Genomic DNA, 17,925 nt, shown 5'->3' with positions numbered 1-17,925 from the left:
GCCCACCAGTGTTTTCAATTGTATAAAATCTCATTTCAATAAAGACTACACATTGAGTGACATGACTCCTGAAAGTAAAATTCTAGTTGGTAATTTGTCAATTTATTCAGCAAATCGCACAAGTCATTTGATTGTCTTTAGAGTACGCCTCTATATAAAACTACAAATGTTTGTCAGTAATTTACCGAGAAATATTTCCCCCCAAAATGACATGGGACATGTTTTGAACAATAAGATAATCCACTGTTTCAAACAGAAAACGGCACTAAACTAATTCCTGTCCTTTGATACAATTGTGTTCATCTATATTAGCCAGTATGCTTTTCAAATACCAGTTTCATTTGCTGGTGAGCTCAACACTGGGTTCACAAGTACATGATTCCGGAAACAACAGTTTGCAGTTGCAGCATTGTCAAATGGGAATTTGCAGGCCCACATATAGTTGACATAAACCAAGATGGCAAAATCTACACAATGTAGTCCTTGGCCATGCAACTCTGCACATTAGCTTTTTGTGTAGTACAAATCAATCATGTATGAATAAATAAAAAATATCATTATTTACATCCAACACATTCCTCATGCAAGAGAAATTTGCACCCCTCATAGGCCTTGGCTAAAAAAAAAACAGGGAATAAGGTGCCATTTCAGATGCACCCATAGAGATCTGCCAAATCAAATCTGAAGGATCTCGGCTGTTGTCCATAGATGTCGGGGGCTGCGTCTCAAATTGCATTCTAATCCCTATTTAGTGGATTACATTTGAACAGGGTCCATAAGGCTCCAGTCAAAAGTAGTGCACTATGTAGGAAATAGGGTGCTAATGAAAACCTCTTGAGGAGCGGCAGGTCACGAGTTCATAATGAAGCTGGAGTCGAGGTTCAGGTTGTCTGAGGGGAGCAAAGAAAAACATTTTAGTTGGGAAAATATTGTGGATCTTTCTGGCAAGATTATAGAACTGACTTTCCACAAACTCAGTTATAGCATATTTCCTGCAAGATCTAAGGTATATCTTCTTGATCAATTTATGGCATGTTTTAGACTTTTCCTATGCAGTTTTTAATTTAGCAGACAACTTCATTTAGAGTACCTTCCCTCACAGGGACAGATTTTTTTTCACCCACCTAGTGGGCTTTGGAATTCGAACCAGCAACCTTTCAGTTATTGGCCCAATACTCTTTTAACTGCTAAGCTACATATGCTGCCCCTCATAGTAATAGCTTGAAATCCAATTTTATTGGTCACATACACATTTAGCAGATGTTGTGGGTGTAGCAAAATGCTTATGTTCCTAACTCCAACAGTGCAGTAGTATCTAAAAACGAATCACAATACACACATCTAAAAGTAAAATAATGTAATTAAGAAATATAAATAGATTGGGCAATGTCAGTGGCATTGACAAATACAGTAGAATATAATACAGTATATACATGAGATGAGTAAAGCAGTATTTAAACATTAAATTGACATGTGTCCCATTAAAGTGGCTAGTGGATTCCAAGTCTACGTATAGGGCAGCTGCCTCTAAGGTGCAGGGCTGTGTAACCGGGTGGAAGCCGGCTGGTGATGGCTATTTAACAGTCGGATGGCCTTAAAGTTGAAAATCTGCTTCTGTCTTGGTCCCAGCTTTGATGCACCTGTACTGACCTCGCCTTCTGGATGATAGCGGGGTGAACATGCAGTAGCTCGGGTGTTTGATGTCCTTGATGATCTTTTTGGCCTTCCTGTGACATCGGGTACTGTAGGTGTCCTGGAGGGCAGGTAGTTTGCACCCGGTGATGCGTTGGGCAGACCGCACCACCCTCTGGAGAGCGGTGCAGTTGCCATACCAGGTCGTAATACAGCTTGACAGGATGCTCTCAATTGTGCATCTTAAAGTTTGATGGTTTTTGGGGCCAAGCCAAATTTTCTTCAGCCTCCTGAGGTTGAAGAGGCGCTGTTGCGCCTTCACTACATTGTCCGTCTAGGTGGACCATTTCAGATAGTCAGTGATGTGTACATTGAGGAACTTGAAGCTTTCCAGAGATGTTTCCTACCATCACCACCTGGGGGCAGCCCGTTAGGGCCCGAGCTTAATGATAAGCTTGGAGGGTACTATGGTGTTGAATGCTGAGTTATAGTCAATGAACAGATGGGATAGGGCAGATGGGATAGGGCAGTGCGATTGCATCGTCTGTGGATCTATTGGGGTGGTAAGCAAATTGAAGTTGTTCTAGGGTGTCAGGTAAGGTAGAGGTGATATGATCCTGAACTAGCCTCAAAGCACTTCATGATGACAAGTGAGTGCTATGGTGCGATAACTAAATTACTAAGTTAGCGTTGCTTTTTTTGGGTACAGGAACAATGGTGGACATCTTGAAGCAAGTGGGGACAGAATAGGATAGGGAGGGATTGAAATTGTCTGTAAACACTAGGGATGCACAAAAAAAATAAACGGTGATCATATCGGAAATCGGCCGATGTGCAAAGCTGATGTGCATACCTATATAACGTAGGTACATGTAATGACGCCACGTAAAATTTGCCGCTATACGTGCAAAACAGCATTCCTAAACTAGCTCAATGTCTGCTGTGTTGCCTCACTGAAATGTTCAGTGAGGCAACGCCAAGGTGAAATCCATCTACCTACCTCATCCCCATACATTATTTATTTATCTTGCTCCTTTGCACCCCAGTATCTCTACTTGCACATTCATCTTCTGCATAATCTACCATTCCCGTGTTTAATTGCTATATTGTAATTACTTCTCCACCATGGCCTATTTATTGCCTTAACTCCCTTATCTTACCTCATTTGCACTCACTGTATATAGACTGTTTTCTTTTCTACTGTATTGACTTTTGTTTCTTCCATGTGTAACTCTGTTGTGTGTGTCAAATTGCTATGCTTTATCTTGGCCAGGTCACCGTTGCAAATGAGAACTTGTTCTCAACTAGCCTACCTAAATAAATGTGAAATAAATAAAGCCAATAGAATGGAATTCATTGCCCTTGACAATCAACCGTTCTCTGTCGTGGGTGATGTTGGCTTTCGCCGACTGGTCGAGCACCGGTACACACTACCAAGCACGCTATTTTTTTCAGATGTTGCCCTACTGGTGTTATGCGGTAATAGCGTCACGACATACATACTATGGAAGGTCGTTTGGGTTTTTGCGTGTCAAAAGACTAGCACTGTCAAAGCTGTACAAAAGTCTACAAACAATCAAATACCGGCCACGAATGATGGGTTTACAATACCGCGTTGGTAACAAAGCATAATTATTTCAACCGCAACTTCTGGGGTAGCTAGCACCAATACAACCAGCCTGAAAACAATGTTTCATTATTCTTAGCATGTATATCAATGTATATCAACTGAATAGGGCTCAACAAAGTCCCTGAAGCAGTACGAACTGAACATGACCTAACTAGGCCATCTCGGCCTGGAAACAGTTCCTCAATCTTTCCTTGTGTTCAGGTTTGTCATCATCTCCAATGAGTACAACGTCACCCACTTTCAGTGGGGTAGGCTGTGGTGCGTCACAGTGGTGTGCCGACTTTAGATCCAGCAAGTAGTCTCTACGCCAACTGTTCCAGAAGCTGGTCACAAGTCTCTGCCTGTACTTCCATCTACGTGTCATTTCCTCCTTTGTTTAGCGTTGGGTGCTGAGTGTCAGCTGGAAATGGCTTGGGCGGCAAAGGTTAGTATTTTACCCACCAGGAAGTGTGCTGGGGTCAGGGGTTGTGGTTCATCCACTTCATTGTGCACGAAGGTCAGAGGCATAGAATTTAGGATAGCTTCAACCTCTGTCAGGACTGTGCATATCTCTTCAAAGTTGAGTGAAGCTCTCCCAATAACCTTTCTCAGGGATGTTTTCACTGACCTGATGAGTCTTTCCCAGAATCCGCACCACCAGGCTGCTCGCTCGGCGATGAATCTCCAGGTGATGCCAATTTGAGAAGAACGCCAAGAGTTGGGGCTCTTCGATTGCCTTCCACAGTTCTTTCAAGCCCCGATCAGCTCTCTTGAACGTTTTTGCATAGTCTGAGTAGATTACCTTGCATAATCCTCTCCTTGTGATTCATCTTTTTAGAACTAACAGGAATGTCTGACTGATCTGAGACCAGTTCCAAATACACTAATCTGGTTACAGCACAAATGAACAGTGCAATGTAGGACTTCTTCACATAACCATTTTCTTTCACAGAGCGGTCCTGCAAAATCCATACCTGTGACTTCGAATGGTGGGGATTCAGTTATTGTCTTTTGGTAAAGGCGCAGTGACCTGCTGTCCGGCTCATGCATTGAAACTCTTGCACACTATGCATCTTGCCACTGTGCTCTTGACTAGCTGCCTAGCACGCAAGATCCAGTATCGCTCTCTGATTTGTACTTGTGTCTCTTGCTCCAGAATGCATCACCTTCTCATGGTGGTACTGTATCAGCATTTCTGAGTATCTGTACTTGTTGGGCAGAACCCATGGGTGCTGCTCTCTGAATGTGAAGTTGGACTGTTGCAGTCTTCCTCCTACACTGAGTAGTTTGTGTTCGTCCAAGAACGGTTTGAGTTCTTTGATTTTACAATCATTATTTGGCCTTTTTCCTTCCTTCAGTAGTTTGATCTCCTGTCCGAAACTCTGTTGTCGTGTTACCTTGATCCAGTACTTTTCTGCATCGAACAGTTCATCAGCAGTCAGTTCACCTTGCATCTTTGTTTGTACGAGCATTGGCTATGAATCTCTTTATCCAGGAGGTGACTCTGAACACTCTTTTCAGTTTGCTGTACCTTTCAAGCTCCAACACAGGTTCAGTGATGTCTGTGCTGTTTGCGGAGAGTTGTACAGTAACCTGGCGACTGGACTTAAGTTCTGTATTCACCTCTTCTGGAACCTTGTTATCATCAGTCTCCTCGGACTGATTGGGTGATATCAGAATTCTGGGTCCATTCCACCATAGCTGGCTCTGTGTCAAGTTTCAAACAGTTTGTCATCTTGTAGGGAGGTCGGCTGGATTAGTTTCCCTTCAATATGTGACAATGACTCTGGATTGGTCAAGGACTGGATCTCTGTCACTGTTCGACAAACGGTTTCCATTTCTGAGCTGAGATGCAAATCCAATGCAGCACAATCATCGAGTCTGTCCACATTTTGATTGGTTTTTCTTCCATTTTCAGTGTGGTCATCAGGTTGTTTGCTAGTCTCGCTCCAATCACAGCTCCCATGAGCTCCAGGTGTGGCAGCGTCATTTTCTTGAGTGGGGCTACCCTGGACTTGGATGCGACTAGACTTGTCGTTGTTTCCCTGTCTTGTGATTCACCTTGCAAGTAAGCTACTGCACCATAAGTCCTTTCACTTGCATCACAGAACACGTGTAGTTTCAGGCTGTGGCTGTTCTGTGGCCGCATGTCCGTTCTGTACCAACTTGGTATGGCGAGCTGGTGTAACTGGGGTAGTTCTGGACACCACTGTTGCCATTATCGTGTCAGATCAGGTGGTAATTCTTCGTCCCCTCTCCCACATTTCCTGGAACATGCATTTGATCCTGATGGTGAAGGGGGTCAGAAAACCAAGAGAGTCGAAGATACGTGCAGAACACGTTTTCCCTTTTCTTTAGAATGCTCAGTAGCGCCCTGAGGTCAAACGAAGTCATCGGTTTCCGGTCTCCATACTAAACCTAAATCCTTCAGCACTACTTGTTTCTAGCGTCAACGGGTGGTCAGTTGTTGTACTCTTCTCCCATTTTGTTTTCAGTTCAGGAGAGTTGGTCATCCACTTACAGAGGTCCATGCCTGCAATCGACAGCATTCGCTTTGCAGTTGATGTCACAAGGTAAACCTCTTCAACATTGCATGAACTTGCAATGAAGTCATCTACATAGAGAGAATCACTATCTCTACAACTTATGGTTGTTCTGTTTCATATTGTTTCAGGTGCTTCCTGATTGTAGCTGCCAGCAAGAATGGATTTGGGGAAGCTCCAAATACCACTTTTCATCCTCAGAACGCGCAGCTCCTCTTCATTTTCTCCCCTTGGTGGGCCTGTGAGCCATAGGAAACTCACGGCGCCTCTCTCTGCTAGGGATATCCGCAGGAAAGCCTTCTTGATGTCTGCCATGAATGCGATCTCATGTAGTCTGAACTTTATCAGAACGCTGAGCAGATCCGGATTCAGGTTAGGTCCTGCGAGTACAGTCATTGAGGGATGGACAGCCATCTTCATGGGACGAGGAATCAAACGCCACTCTTTTGTCGTCACCTTATCTTCTCGGAGTACTGCATAGTGAGGTAAGTAGTATTTTACGTTGTCTGCGCTTGATGTGTTGTCCTTGTGAACGTCCTCTGTCATATCCTGTTGTAAGTAGTTCTCTACTACTTCATTGTATCTGCTGTACAACGTCACATCCTTCTTCAGTCTTTTCTTCAGACCTTCAAACCGGTTCTTGGCGATTCTATAGTTGTCTTGGAGTTCTGGCATTTCTCGTTTCCATGGCAACTCCGCGTGATATCGTCCATCTTTGAAGGTGGACGATTCCTCGAACCTCTGTAGAGCCTCGTTTCCCTCTGGGTTCTGTGTTTTCTCGCTTATAACATCCAGACCCAGAATGCATGCAGTTGTTTGGAGACTAGTGTGTCTTCAAGTGGGATGAACATCATGTTGCCTTGGCAACATTTGACATGGACACTGGTCCCTGCACCAACCAACCAAAGGTGCTCTCTAAAGCAACCAGCGTCTTAGTCAGTCGCTCCACTCTGCCTGATACTATCTGCCAGTAGTAGTCTGCTCCTATCAGGACAGAGAGTTCAGGATCAGTCATCTCCTGGAAAGTCTGCGAGCTGCAGTCCCTTTCTATTGAGCTCATGTTGAATCTGTTCACCAGGAACCTTCATCACAGCTGTGCACACTTGTGGGGTTTCAATTGCCTCTTCTGCTGTTTCTTCCAGATATACTCCAAGATTACTTTCACTGTGAGTGAGTGCCTCATCTGATTACTGGTAGCTTCAAGCCCTTCACAAGATTTTCATGTATGAAGCTTCTGACTGCCTCCATCTAGTAAGCAACAAGCTATCTTCCTGCCCGATGGGCCTTCTACCCATGCCTTTGCCATTTGTAGCAACAGTGTTCTGTCCATCTGGTTTCATATTCACTGAATAGGGAATAACTGAGGAAACAACAGCATCTGCAGAAACAGTAGGGGTTTGCACCTCACTCCTCTTACCAGTACACACAGCAATGTGATGTCTGCTTCCACATGACACATCTTTGACTTTACAGAACTTTGCTATGTGTTTCTGTCCTAAACATACAAAAAATCTTCCCATTTTCTTTAGTTTCTCTTTGCGTGTAGCAATATTGTGGTCAGGGCAGTTTTCTGATTTGTGTTCTGCACTGTCACAGAATAGACAGTTTTGTTCCTTCTGGCTGGCTGTGTGCATTGCCGCAGCAGATGGGATGTTGGGTCTTTTTGTTTATTTCATCGGAGGAGCATGACTTGTTCCATGGTTTGCCCTCTTTCTGTTGGTTGCATGATCTTGTCATTTGTAGTGCTCTCTCCCTGCTCTGAACCTCCTTCTGTAGGAAACTGACGATCTCAGCCACTTTCCATTCATCTACTCCCCTCTGACGACTATATTCAAGAGCCATGTCCTCTGGAATCATCTACAGTAAGATTGGGCATAGTAGGCTTCCATAGGTTTCTGACCACTACACCCAGTGATTCCAAGCTCCTAATCTGAATTTCACATTCATCTTATAGCTGCCTCAATGCATTTTAAGTCAGGATTTCTTCACAGGAGTGAGATTCAGCCACTTTGACATGAGAGCTTTCCTTCCAAATCTGCTCTTGAGCAGAGTGATTGCATCATCATAGTTACTGTCTGTTGGCATCAGTCCTGCTACTGCCTTTGCAGCCGGTCCAGTGAGATAGGTAAACTTCTCTTTATTACACAGTGAATCATTGTTGTGAATAGCGGGCTCAAACTCCTGCCACATACTGACATCTCCATAGTATTTCTCAATAATCAACTTTGGTAGCCTTACTGATTGTCTCTGATCTGTTTGAGTTAGCGTCACCCACCCGTGCTGGTAGTGGATTGAGGTCCTGTTTTTTTCTTTATCACTCGTTGTGCACGGCTCTTCAGCATGATAACGCGCTCTTTGTAATCCTCCGTGCATGCAATCTTCGCTTCCAATCCGTCCAATGGCGTTAACTGTTCAATTCCACGATCAAGTTCAAACAAGCTGTCCTCCTTAGCCGATAGCAATTTCAACAATGTACTCAAGTGATCGGTATCCAAATTTGACTGGGTTATTTCCACATCAATCGGATTCAAAATCCGTGTTGTGGCACCTCTAAATGGTACCCCGCTTTTGTCTCATTCTTTCTGCTTCATGCCGACTTTCCTCCTCAGCCGCTTCATCCCTACAATCTTTGTCGCAGCTCATACTTTTCCCGGGTTTCGGCACCAAAATATAGAATAACTATCTTCAAAGTAATGACTCAGGACGTCGGGTTTGAAATGAAAGCTTCTTTTAGTAATACTACTTGTTTGTGTTAAATTTAACAACAGATTCTACAAAACAATAACAGAAAGTTGCTAGCGAAAGTCAGGATAATCACTTGTACATAACTTGCGCGTTCTCACTACTTCCTGTCGCAAGGCATTCTGGAACTTGCAGTAAAAGCGTAATCCAATACAACAAAAAATATGTATGTAGTTCTCAACACACAAATTCTAATACAATTATATATGTAAGCTGTAAAGAAAATATCTTTAGATACAGCTCAATGAATTAACTTAAACATTAACTCTGTAACCCATTAAAGTTACAATAGTTAACTGTACTAGAATGCTTAAAAGGCCACAAATTGGAAATATCGGTATAGGGTTTTTTTTGGCAAAGAAAATATTGGATATCGGTATCGGCCAAAAATGTCATTGGTGTATCACTAGTATAAACACTCCAGCCAGCTGGTCTGTGCGTGCTCTGAGGACGCGGCTAGGGATGCCGTCTGGGGCGGCAGCCTTGCGAGGGTTAACACGCTTAATGTCTTACTCACGTCGCCACAGAGAAGGAGAACCCACAGTCCTTGGTAACGGGCCGTGTCGGTGGCACTGTATTATCCTCAAAGCGGGCGAAGGTGTTTAGCTTGTCCGGAAACAAGACGATGTCCGCGACATGGCTGGTTTTTCCTTTGTAGTCCGTGATTGCCTGTAGACCATGCCACATACAGTTGAAGTCGGAAGTTTACATACACCTTGGCCAAATACATTTAAACTCAGGTTTTCACAATTCCTGACATTTAATCCTAGTAAAAACTCTGTTTTAGGTCAGTTAGGATCACCACTTTATTTTAAAAATGTGAAATGTCAGAATAGAATTCAGAATTCATTTCAGCTTTTATTTCTTCACCTTCCCAGTGGGTCATACGTTTATATACCCTCAATTCGTTTTTGGTAGCATTGCCCTTAAATTGTTTAACTTGGGTAAAACATTCCAGGTAGCCTCCCACAATAATTTGGGTGAATGTTGGCCCATTCCTCCCATTCTTCCTGAGCTGGTGTAACTGAGTCAGGTTTGTAGGCCTCCTTGCTAGCACACGCTTTTCCAGTTCTGCCCACAAATGTTCTATAGGACTGAGGTCAGGGATTTGTGATGCCACTCCAATACCTTTGACTTTGTTGTCCTTAAGCCATTTTGCCACAATTTTGGAATATGATTGGGGTCATTATCCATTTGGAAGACCCATTTGCAACCAAGCTTTAACTTCCTGACTCTTGAGATGTTGCGTCAATATATCGACATAATTTATTTTGTGAAGTGCACCAATCCCCCCTGCAGCAAAGCACCCCCACAACATGATGCTGCCACCACCGTGCTTCACAGTTGGGATGGTGTTCTTCAGTTTGCAAGCATCCCCCTTTTTCCTCCAAACATAACAATGGTCAATATGGCCAAACCGTTCTGTTTTTGTTTCATCAGACCAGATGACATTTCTCCAAAAAGTACGATCTTTGTCCCCATGTGCAGTTGCAACCATAGTCTGGCTTTTTTTAATGGTGGTTTTGGAGCAATGGCTTCTTCCTTGCTGAGCAACCTTTCAGGTTATGACGATATAGGACTCGTTTTACTGTGGATATAGAAACTTTTGTACCTGTTGTCTCCCGCATCTTCACAAGGTCTTTTGCTGTTGTTCTGGGATTGATTTGCACTTTTCACACCAAAGTACGTTCATCTCTAGGAGACAGAACGCGTCTCCTTCCTGAGCGGTATGACATCTGCGTGGTCCCATGGTGTTTATACGTGCGTACTATTGTTTGTACAGATAAACGTGGTACCTTCAGGCATTTGGAAATTGCTCCCGAGGATGAACCAGACTTGTGGAGGTCTACAATTTTTCTTCTGAGGTCTTGGCTGATTTCTTTTGATTTTCTCATGATGTCAAGCAGAGGCACTGAGTTTGAAGGTAGGGCTTGAAATACATCTCCAATTGACAGGTACATCTCCACAGGTACATCTCCAATTGACTCAAATGATGTCAATTAGTCTATCAGAAGCTTCTAAAGCCATGACATTTTCCTGGAATTTACCAAAGTATTTAAAGGCAGTCAACTTAGTGTATATAAACTTCTGCCCCACTGGAATTGTGATACAGTGAATTAAGTGAAATAATCTGTCTAAACAATAGTTGGAAAAATTACTTGTCATGCACAAAGTAGATGTCCTAACAGACTTGCCAAAACTATAGTTTGTTAACAAGAATTTTGTGGAGTGGTTGATAAATGAGCTGTAATGACTCCAACCTAAGTGTATGTAGACCTCCGACTTCAACTGTACGTCTCATTTCTGAGCCGTTGAATTGCGACTCCACTTTGTCTCTGTACTGACGTTTTGCCTGTTTGCCTTACAGATGGAATAACTACACTGTTTGTAGTCAGCCACTTTCCCAGTCACTTGCCATGGTTAAATGCTGTGGTTCGCACTTTCAGTTCTGTGCGAATGCTGCCATCCATCCAGTTTCTGGTTTGGGTAGGTTTTAAGTCACAGTGGGTACAATATCTCCTATACACTTCCTGATGAACTCCGTCATGGTTATCCGTGTATCCGTCAATGTTATTCTCAGAGGCTACCCGGAACATATCCTAGTCCGCGTGATCAAAACAATCTTGAAGCATGGATTCCGATTGTTGAATAGACGAGTGTTGAATAGACCTTAACACGGATACTTCTTGCTTGAGTTTCTACCTATAGGAAGGGAGGAGCAAAATGGAGTCGTGATCAGATTTGCCGAAGAATATGTGGGGGAGGGCCTTGTAGGCATTTCGAAAAGTTGAGTGACAGTGGTCCAATGTTTTACCAGTGCAAATACTACAGTTAATGGTCAATGTGTTGGTCAAACTTATGTAGCGTTTTTCTCAAATTTGCTTTGTTAAAATCACCAGCTACAATAAATATAGTTTCCAGTTTGCAAAATGTCCAGTGTAGTTCTTTTAGGACCATTGTGGCATCAGCTTGAGGGGGAATATACAGGGCTGTAATTATGACAGAAGAGAATTCTCTTGGGAGGTAATACGGTCGGCATTTGATTGTAGTATTCTAGGTCGGGTGAACAAAAGGACTTTAGTTTCTGTATGTTAATCACAATCACACCATGAGTATTTGATCATGAAACATACACCCCCACCTTTCTTCTTCCCGGAGAGTTCTTGATTCCTGTCTTGAAGACCAGTAATTATTGGTTTCCGCTCATTCGGGCAATAGCAAAGGCTGTGCATTATCACTAGATAGTCAAAATAAGCCCGTTCTCTCTCACCCTGATCGAAGTTGAGTTTCTTGGAGTTGGATCCCTCTCCCAGTCCCTCTATGTCTACCAGGTCAGAGTTGACGTCAGAGTCATTCAGAGCACTCAGAGTCACATCTGCTGGAACACACAGGCAGGAAGAGCTAAGTATTTTTCTTTATCCCATTGTTTGAAATAAAATAGACAGACTAAATATTCACAGTTAAACTATTCAATTTGATCTGCAAGGACTTTTCTAATTGCATTGCACATTTTGTTGAAAAATAATCCTTTCAATATTGAGGTAAAAAAAAAGGCTGATTAGAAATCATTGCCAAGATGGCAACTACAAAATGTATTGATTGATTGATTCCTTCCTTCATCCATCTCCACTCACCTGCAGACTTCTGTTTCTTCATGGTGGGAATGGCCAGAGTCACATTTCCCTGGACACCTGCCTTCATGACAACCTGTGAGGTCGGCACAGCAATGACAGTTGGGGTTGCTGTGTTGGCCGTGGTAACAGCAGTCTTCTTGGCGGTCTTTTTTGGGGAGTCGGTGGAAATGGGCATCCCAGTCTCGTCATAGAGCTTCCTCTTCACTGTACTTTTAATCTGGACCCTTTGGAAAGAGGAGACAAGGTAGGATGAGGTTAGCGGTGGTGATTAAACCAGTAACCTGTCAAATATTTTTTTTTAAGTAAACCATCATGAATTGATAGATCTTTAGAACTAGCAGGTGGATAGTACAATGCATGTGGGTAAATAGATCTGAATGCGATATTTTAGATTAGTGATGGTTTAGCTCATCAGGGCTTGTGTCACTGATAGACTATCTTCCTATTGCTTTAGAGCTACCTCTGAAAACATCTCATTGGACACGTCACCCAGAAGCGAATGGAGCGAAGTAGAGATACAAGGGGTAAGAGACCAAGACCGGGTGAAGGACTACAATGATAGAGGGCCATTAGGAATGAAAAGAGACCGGGGGGGGGGTCCTTACACGGTGCGTTCCTTGATGACAGCGCTGAGGGAGTTCAGGTCATCACCAAACCTCACCACGGCCGATCTCAGCTGCCCAATCTCAGTGTCCGTCCACTTAGCTCTGCAACGACACACAGGGCGTTTCAGATCCACTAGACTACATTGCAGTTGCACAGATCTACAAATGACCTAGCGTCCTAAATAACTACACATTATGAATTTGTAGATTAGTCTGGTTAGTTGGTGATCAGCGATTGATGCCCTTGAACGCGGCCAGAGACGAAAAAAGAGAGTGGACATGGCATGGGTGGGTGTCGAGTGCTTTCTGGTAATAATGACGCAAAAGCGTTTCCTCAGAATGACTTCTTGGCGGGGTTATTCAAGATGGAGCACATATCATTGTAATGTGTACAGTGTGCTACAAGTGACACAAGCCCAGAAATTAAAGTCATGATCAGTAGACTTCCAAGTTTAGTCTGATTTTAGAACTCTACATAATCGATACAGATATTTATCTCTATCTGTAACTTGGTGTGTGTATTCCCACCCTGCGGGACTGGAGTCAGCTACGGGGTGCAGTTGCATGGTCAGCTCCCCTAACTTGGTGAAAGCAGCTCCTGCTGCTGAGAAGATCTCCCCAACCTTGAAAATTAAAGCAGAAAACACATAAATCAATACCTTTGAATTATCCTATTTTATTTTGAGACAGTAGCTAAGGTCTTTCCACTTTGTTACGTTACAGCCTTATTCCTCATTGTACACACAATAACCCATAATGACAAAGCAAAGACAGGATAAGACATTTTTTAATAATAACATTTACATATGTATTCAGACCCGTCACACAGTACTTTATTAAAGCACCTTTGGCAGCGATTACAGCCGAGTCTTCTTGGGTTTGACGCTACAAGCTGTAGTCGAGTTTATCCCATTCTTCTTTGCAGATCCTCTCAAGCGCTGTCAGGTTGGATGGTGAGTTTTGCTGCACAGCTATTTTCAGGACTCTCCAGAGATGTTTGATTGGGTTCAAGTCCGGGCTCTGGCTGGTTCACTCAAGGACATTCAGAGACTTGTCCAGAAGCCACTTCTGCGTCTTCGCTGTGTGCTTAGGGCTGTTGTCCTGTTGAAAGGTGAACCGTCACCCCAGTCAGAGGTCCTGAGTAGGTTTTCATCAAGGATCTCTCTTTACTTTGCTCTGTTAATCTTTCCCTCGATTCCAACTAGTCTCCCAGTCCCTGCCGCTGAGAAACATCCCCACAGCATGCTGCTGCCACCACCGTGATTCACAGTAGGGATGGTGCCAGGTCTCCTTCAGACGTGACGCTTGGGATTCAGGCCAAATAGTTCAATCATCAGACCAGAGAATCCGGTTTCTCATGGTCTGAGAGTCCTTTAGGTGCCTTTTGGCAAACTCCAAGCAGGCTGTTGTGCCTTTTACTTAAGAGTGGCTTCCGTCTGGCCACTCTTAACAAAGGCCTGGTAGATCCAAACTATTTCCATTTAAGAATGGAGGCCACTGTGTTCATGGGGACCTTCAATGCTGCAGAAATGTTAGAGTACCATTTCCCAGATCTGTGCCAACACAATCCTGTCTCTGAGCTCTACAGACAATTCCTTCGAACTCATGGCTTGGTTTCTTCTCTGACATGCACGGTCAACTGTGGGATCTTATATAGACAGGTGTGTGCCTTTCCAAATCATGTCCAATCAATTGAATTTACCACAGGTGGACATCAATCAAGTTGTAGAAACATCCCAAGGATGATCAATGGAAACAGGATGCACCTGAGGTCAATTTTGAGTCTCATAGCTAAGGGTCTGATTACCTATGTAAATAAAATGGGTTTAAACATTAATTTGCTAACTTTTTTTTTTTACTTAACGCTGTGTCATTATGGATTATTGTGTGTAGATTGATTTTATTTAAATCAATTTTAGAATAAGGCTGTAAAGAAACCCAAATGCACTGTATGGTCAACTGTATTACAAGGCAATGCCTTGTTGAAAACTTTTACGGACTACAAAGGGAAACACAGACGCGAGCAGCCCAGTGACAGAGCCTACCAGACGAGCTAAATGTCTTATCCTTGCGTCGAGGCCAGCAACACTGAAGCATGCAGAGTGCACCTGTGTGATAACGCTCTCGGTAGCCGATGTGTGCAAAACCGTTAAAAACAGGTCAATATTCACAAATCCGTGGGGCCAGACGGATGACCAGGATGTGCACTCAATCCATGCGCAGACCAACTGTCAAGTGTCTACACTGACATTTGCTAACCCTCCCTGACTGAGTCTGCAATACCTACATGTTTCAAGCAGACAACCATAGTTCCTGTGTCCAAGGAATCAAAGGTTACCTGCCTAAATGATTACCGCCCCATGGCACTCACATCTGTAGCCATGAAGTGCTTTGAAAGGCTGATCATGGCTCACATCAACAGCATCTTCCCGGATACGCTAGACCCACTCTAATTCGCATACCGCCCAAGCAGATCCACAGATGACGCAATTTTAAAAATGCACTCCACACTGCCCTTTCCCCCCTGGACAAAAGGAAATCCTTCATGATCCTTGGTGTCCACATCACCAACGAACTATCATGGTCCAAACTTGAGGTCGACTGATTCATCAGAATGGCCGATTAATTAGGGCCGATTTCAAGTTTTCATAACAAATCAGAATTTTGGGCGCCGATTTGCCAATTTAAAAAAAAAAAGAATTACGGTGGATTAAATTTATCAGCTCGGGGGATCCAATCTTGCAACCTTACAGTTAACTAGTCCAACATAATAACGACCTGCCTCTCTCCCGTTGCACTCCAGAAGGAGACTGCCTGTTACGCAAATGCAGTAAGCCAAGGTAAGTTGTTAGCTAGCATTAAACTTATCTTATAAAAAACAATCAATCATAATCACTAGTTAACTATACATGGTTGATGATATTATCTAGCGTGTCCTGTGTTGCATATAATCTGACTGAGCATACAAGCATACAGTGGGGCAAAAAAGTATTTAGTCAGCCACCAATTGTGCAAGTTCTCCCACTTAAAAAGATGAGGCCTGTAATTTTCATCATAGGTACACTTCAACTATGACACTTTTACATTCAACACTTTGTTTTTGCATTATTTAAACCAAATTGAACCTGTTTCATTATCAACTTGAGGCTAAATTGATTTTGATGTATTATATTAAGTTAAAATAAGTGTTAATTCAGTATTGTTGTAATTGTCATTATTACAAATACATTTAAATTTTAATTAAAAAAAAAATAAAATTTTTAAATTGGCCGATTAAATCAGTATCGGCTTTCTTGGTCCTCCAATAATCGGCATTGGCGTTGAAAAATAATAATCGGTCAACCTCTAGTCCAAACACACAAAGACAGTCTTGAAGAGGGAACAACAACTTTTTCCCCCTCAGGCGACTGAATAGATTTGGCATGAGTCCCCAGATAGTCAAAAGGTTCTACAGCTGCACCATTGAGAGCATCCTGACCAGTTGCATCACCGCCTGGTATGGCAACTGCTTGGCATCTGACCGCAAGGCCCTAGAGGGTAGTGCATATGGCCCAGTGCATCATATGACCCAGTACATCCAGGACCTATATAATAGGCGGTGTCAGATGAAAGCCCATACAATTGTCAGACTCCAGTCACAGACTTCTCTGCCACCGCACGTCAAGCGGTACCAGAGCACCAAGTCTAGAACAAAAAAAGCTCCTTAACAGCTTCTACCCCCAAGCCATAAAACTACTGAACAATTAATCAAATTGTTTTGTACAATGCTGCTACTCACTGTTTATCTATGCATAGTCACTTCACCCCTACCTACATGTACAAATTACCTCAACTAACCCCCACACACTGACTCAGTACCGGTACCCCCTGTATATAGCACTCGTTATTGTTTTGTTGTTACTTTAGTTTGTTTTCTTAGCTCTTCTTGAACTGCACAGTTGGTTAAGGGCGTGTAAGCGTTTCACGGCAAGGTCTACGCTTGTATTCGGCGCATGTGACAAAGATTGATTTGTTGGAATAATATCAAAACAGGATTAGTCCACTTTATCCAGCATTGGTGTTTTGTACGGTTGCAATGCCGTAATCTTTATTTTAAGAGATCATTAATGAGGGGTTTTCCTCCATGCAGACAGCGCCTTCGTGTGGTAACTTCCATACAAAGTAAGTACACATGGAAGTGAGAAAAGTTAATGCATGACATTGACAACATTCAGCCACGTCCTGGGTGCTTGACTTATTATAACACGAATAATGTTTTTTTTTCTTCCTTCAAAAAGTTGAGTTGCCTGGTATAGGAAAGACAGTAAAATGCAAATGTATCTTTGGAATAACCCATGTGAGCTTAAATAGCGGTTACATGGCTGCCATTCGAATTCGCTTGTTAGCTGACGACGTTAGGTAGCTAACATGAGCTAGATTTGTGCAGGACCTAGCTAACAGCAAAATATACGGCTAAAATCAAAACGTGAGAATAACCTACCTTCGTTGAGGCTGAAGTCATTCTTCTTTTTGTAGTTGCTGAACAGATGCAGATTTCCTGTGAATAACGCCGTTTAGAGAAGCTAGCTACGCTTCAGGTTAGTTAGCCTGCTTGCACTGCAGGCTTAGCTGTTAATACAAATACCAACTTCGTCCACGTCTTACAATATTTATATTTTTGTCTGCAGTCCTCAATTGTTTTCAGTGAGCATGTGAATTGTGTTAAAATGGATCATATGTTTTTGTTGTTGTTGCAATAATCAGAAATGTGTAGCTAAAAATAAATGACGTACACAAATGACAACGTGCGCTAATAAATCCCAAATGCTGATTGGTCCAAAATTCATACCACGTGTTTGTGATTCTTCTTTGGTATCACGACGCACATTTTGTTTGTGCATACCACCACCTACTGTGCGGTCGAACATGTTACATATATTTTTTATTCTTCAAAGTAGCCACTCTTTGCCTTGATGACAGCTTTGCACACTCTTGGTATTCTCCTAACCAGCTACACGAGGAATGCTTTTCCAACAGTCTTGAAGGTGTTCCCACAAATCAAATTGTAATTGTCACATGCTCACTTACAAGCCCTTAAAACTTCTCAAAGCCTTGTTGGTTAAGTAAAAATAAGGCTGAAGTAAACAATGGAAAATAAAAATAACATAATTAAACAGCAG

The 17,925-nt window shown here is 42.8% G+C and overlaps 1 protein-coding gene across 6 annotated transcripts; it reads right to left on the bottom strand.

Moving 5' to 3' along the window:
- Positions 1-75: 75 nt before the first annotated feature.
- On the bottom strand, positions 76-17,558 carry zgc:92664 (uncharacterized protein LOC436695 homolog). Of its 6 annotated transcripts, none has more exons than XM_064940163.1 (7): positions 17,247-17,558; positions 13,295-13,389; positions 12,767-12,868; positions 12,162-12,385; positions 11,798-11,905; positions 9,044-9,195; positions 76-890 (listed from the first exon to the last, which is right to left on the bottom strand). In XM_064940163.1, the coding sequence occupies exons 1-6, from the start codon at positions 17,265-17,267 to the stop codon at positions 9,110-9,112; spliced, it is 636 nt and encodes a 211-aa protein (XP_064796235.1). In that variant the 5' UTR covers positions 17,268-17,558; the 3' UTR covers positions 76-890; positions 9,044-9,109. The 6 variants fall into 6 exon arrangements, with proteins under 6 accessions (XP_064796235.1, XP_064796237.1, XP_064796238.1 ...); XM_064940165.1 differs by having other exon boundaries at positions 11,798-11,902; XM_064940166.1 differs by lacking the exon at positions 9,044-9,195.
- Between the last annotated feature and the right edge of the window lie 367 nt (positions 17,559-17,925).

Source organism: Oncorhynchus masou, chromosome 27, assembly GCF_036934945.1.
Source record: "Oncorhynchus masou masou isolate Uvic2021 chromosome 27, UVic_Omas_1.1, whole genome shotgun sequence".
Classification (NCBI taxonomy): Eukaryota; Metazoa; Chordata; class Actinopteri; order Salmoniformes; family Salmonidae; genus Oncorhynchus; species Oncorhynchus masou.
This window is presented reverse-complemented; position numbering and strand designations above follow the sequence as displayed.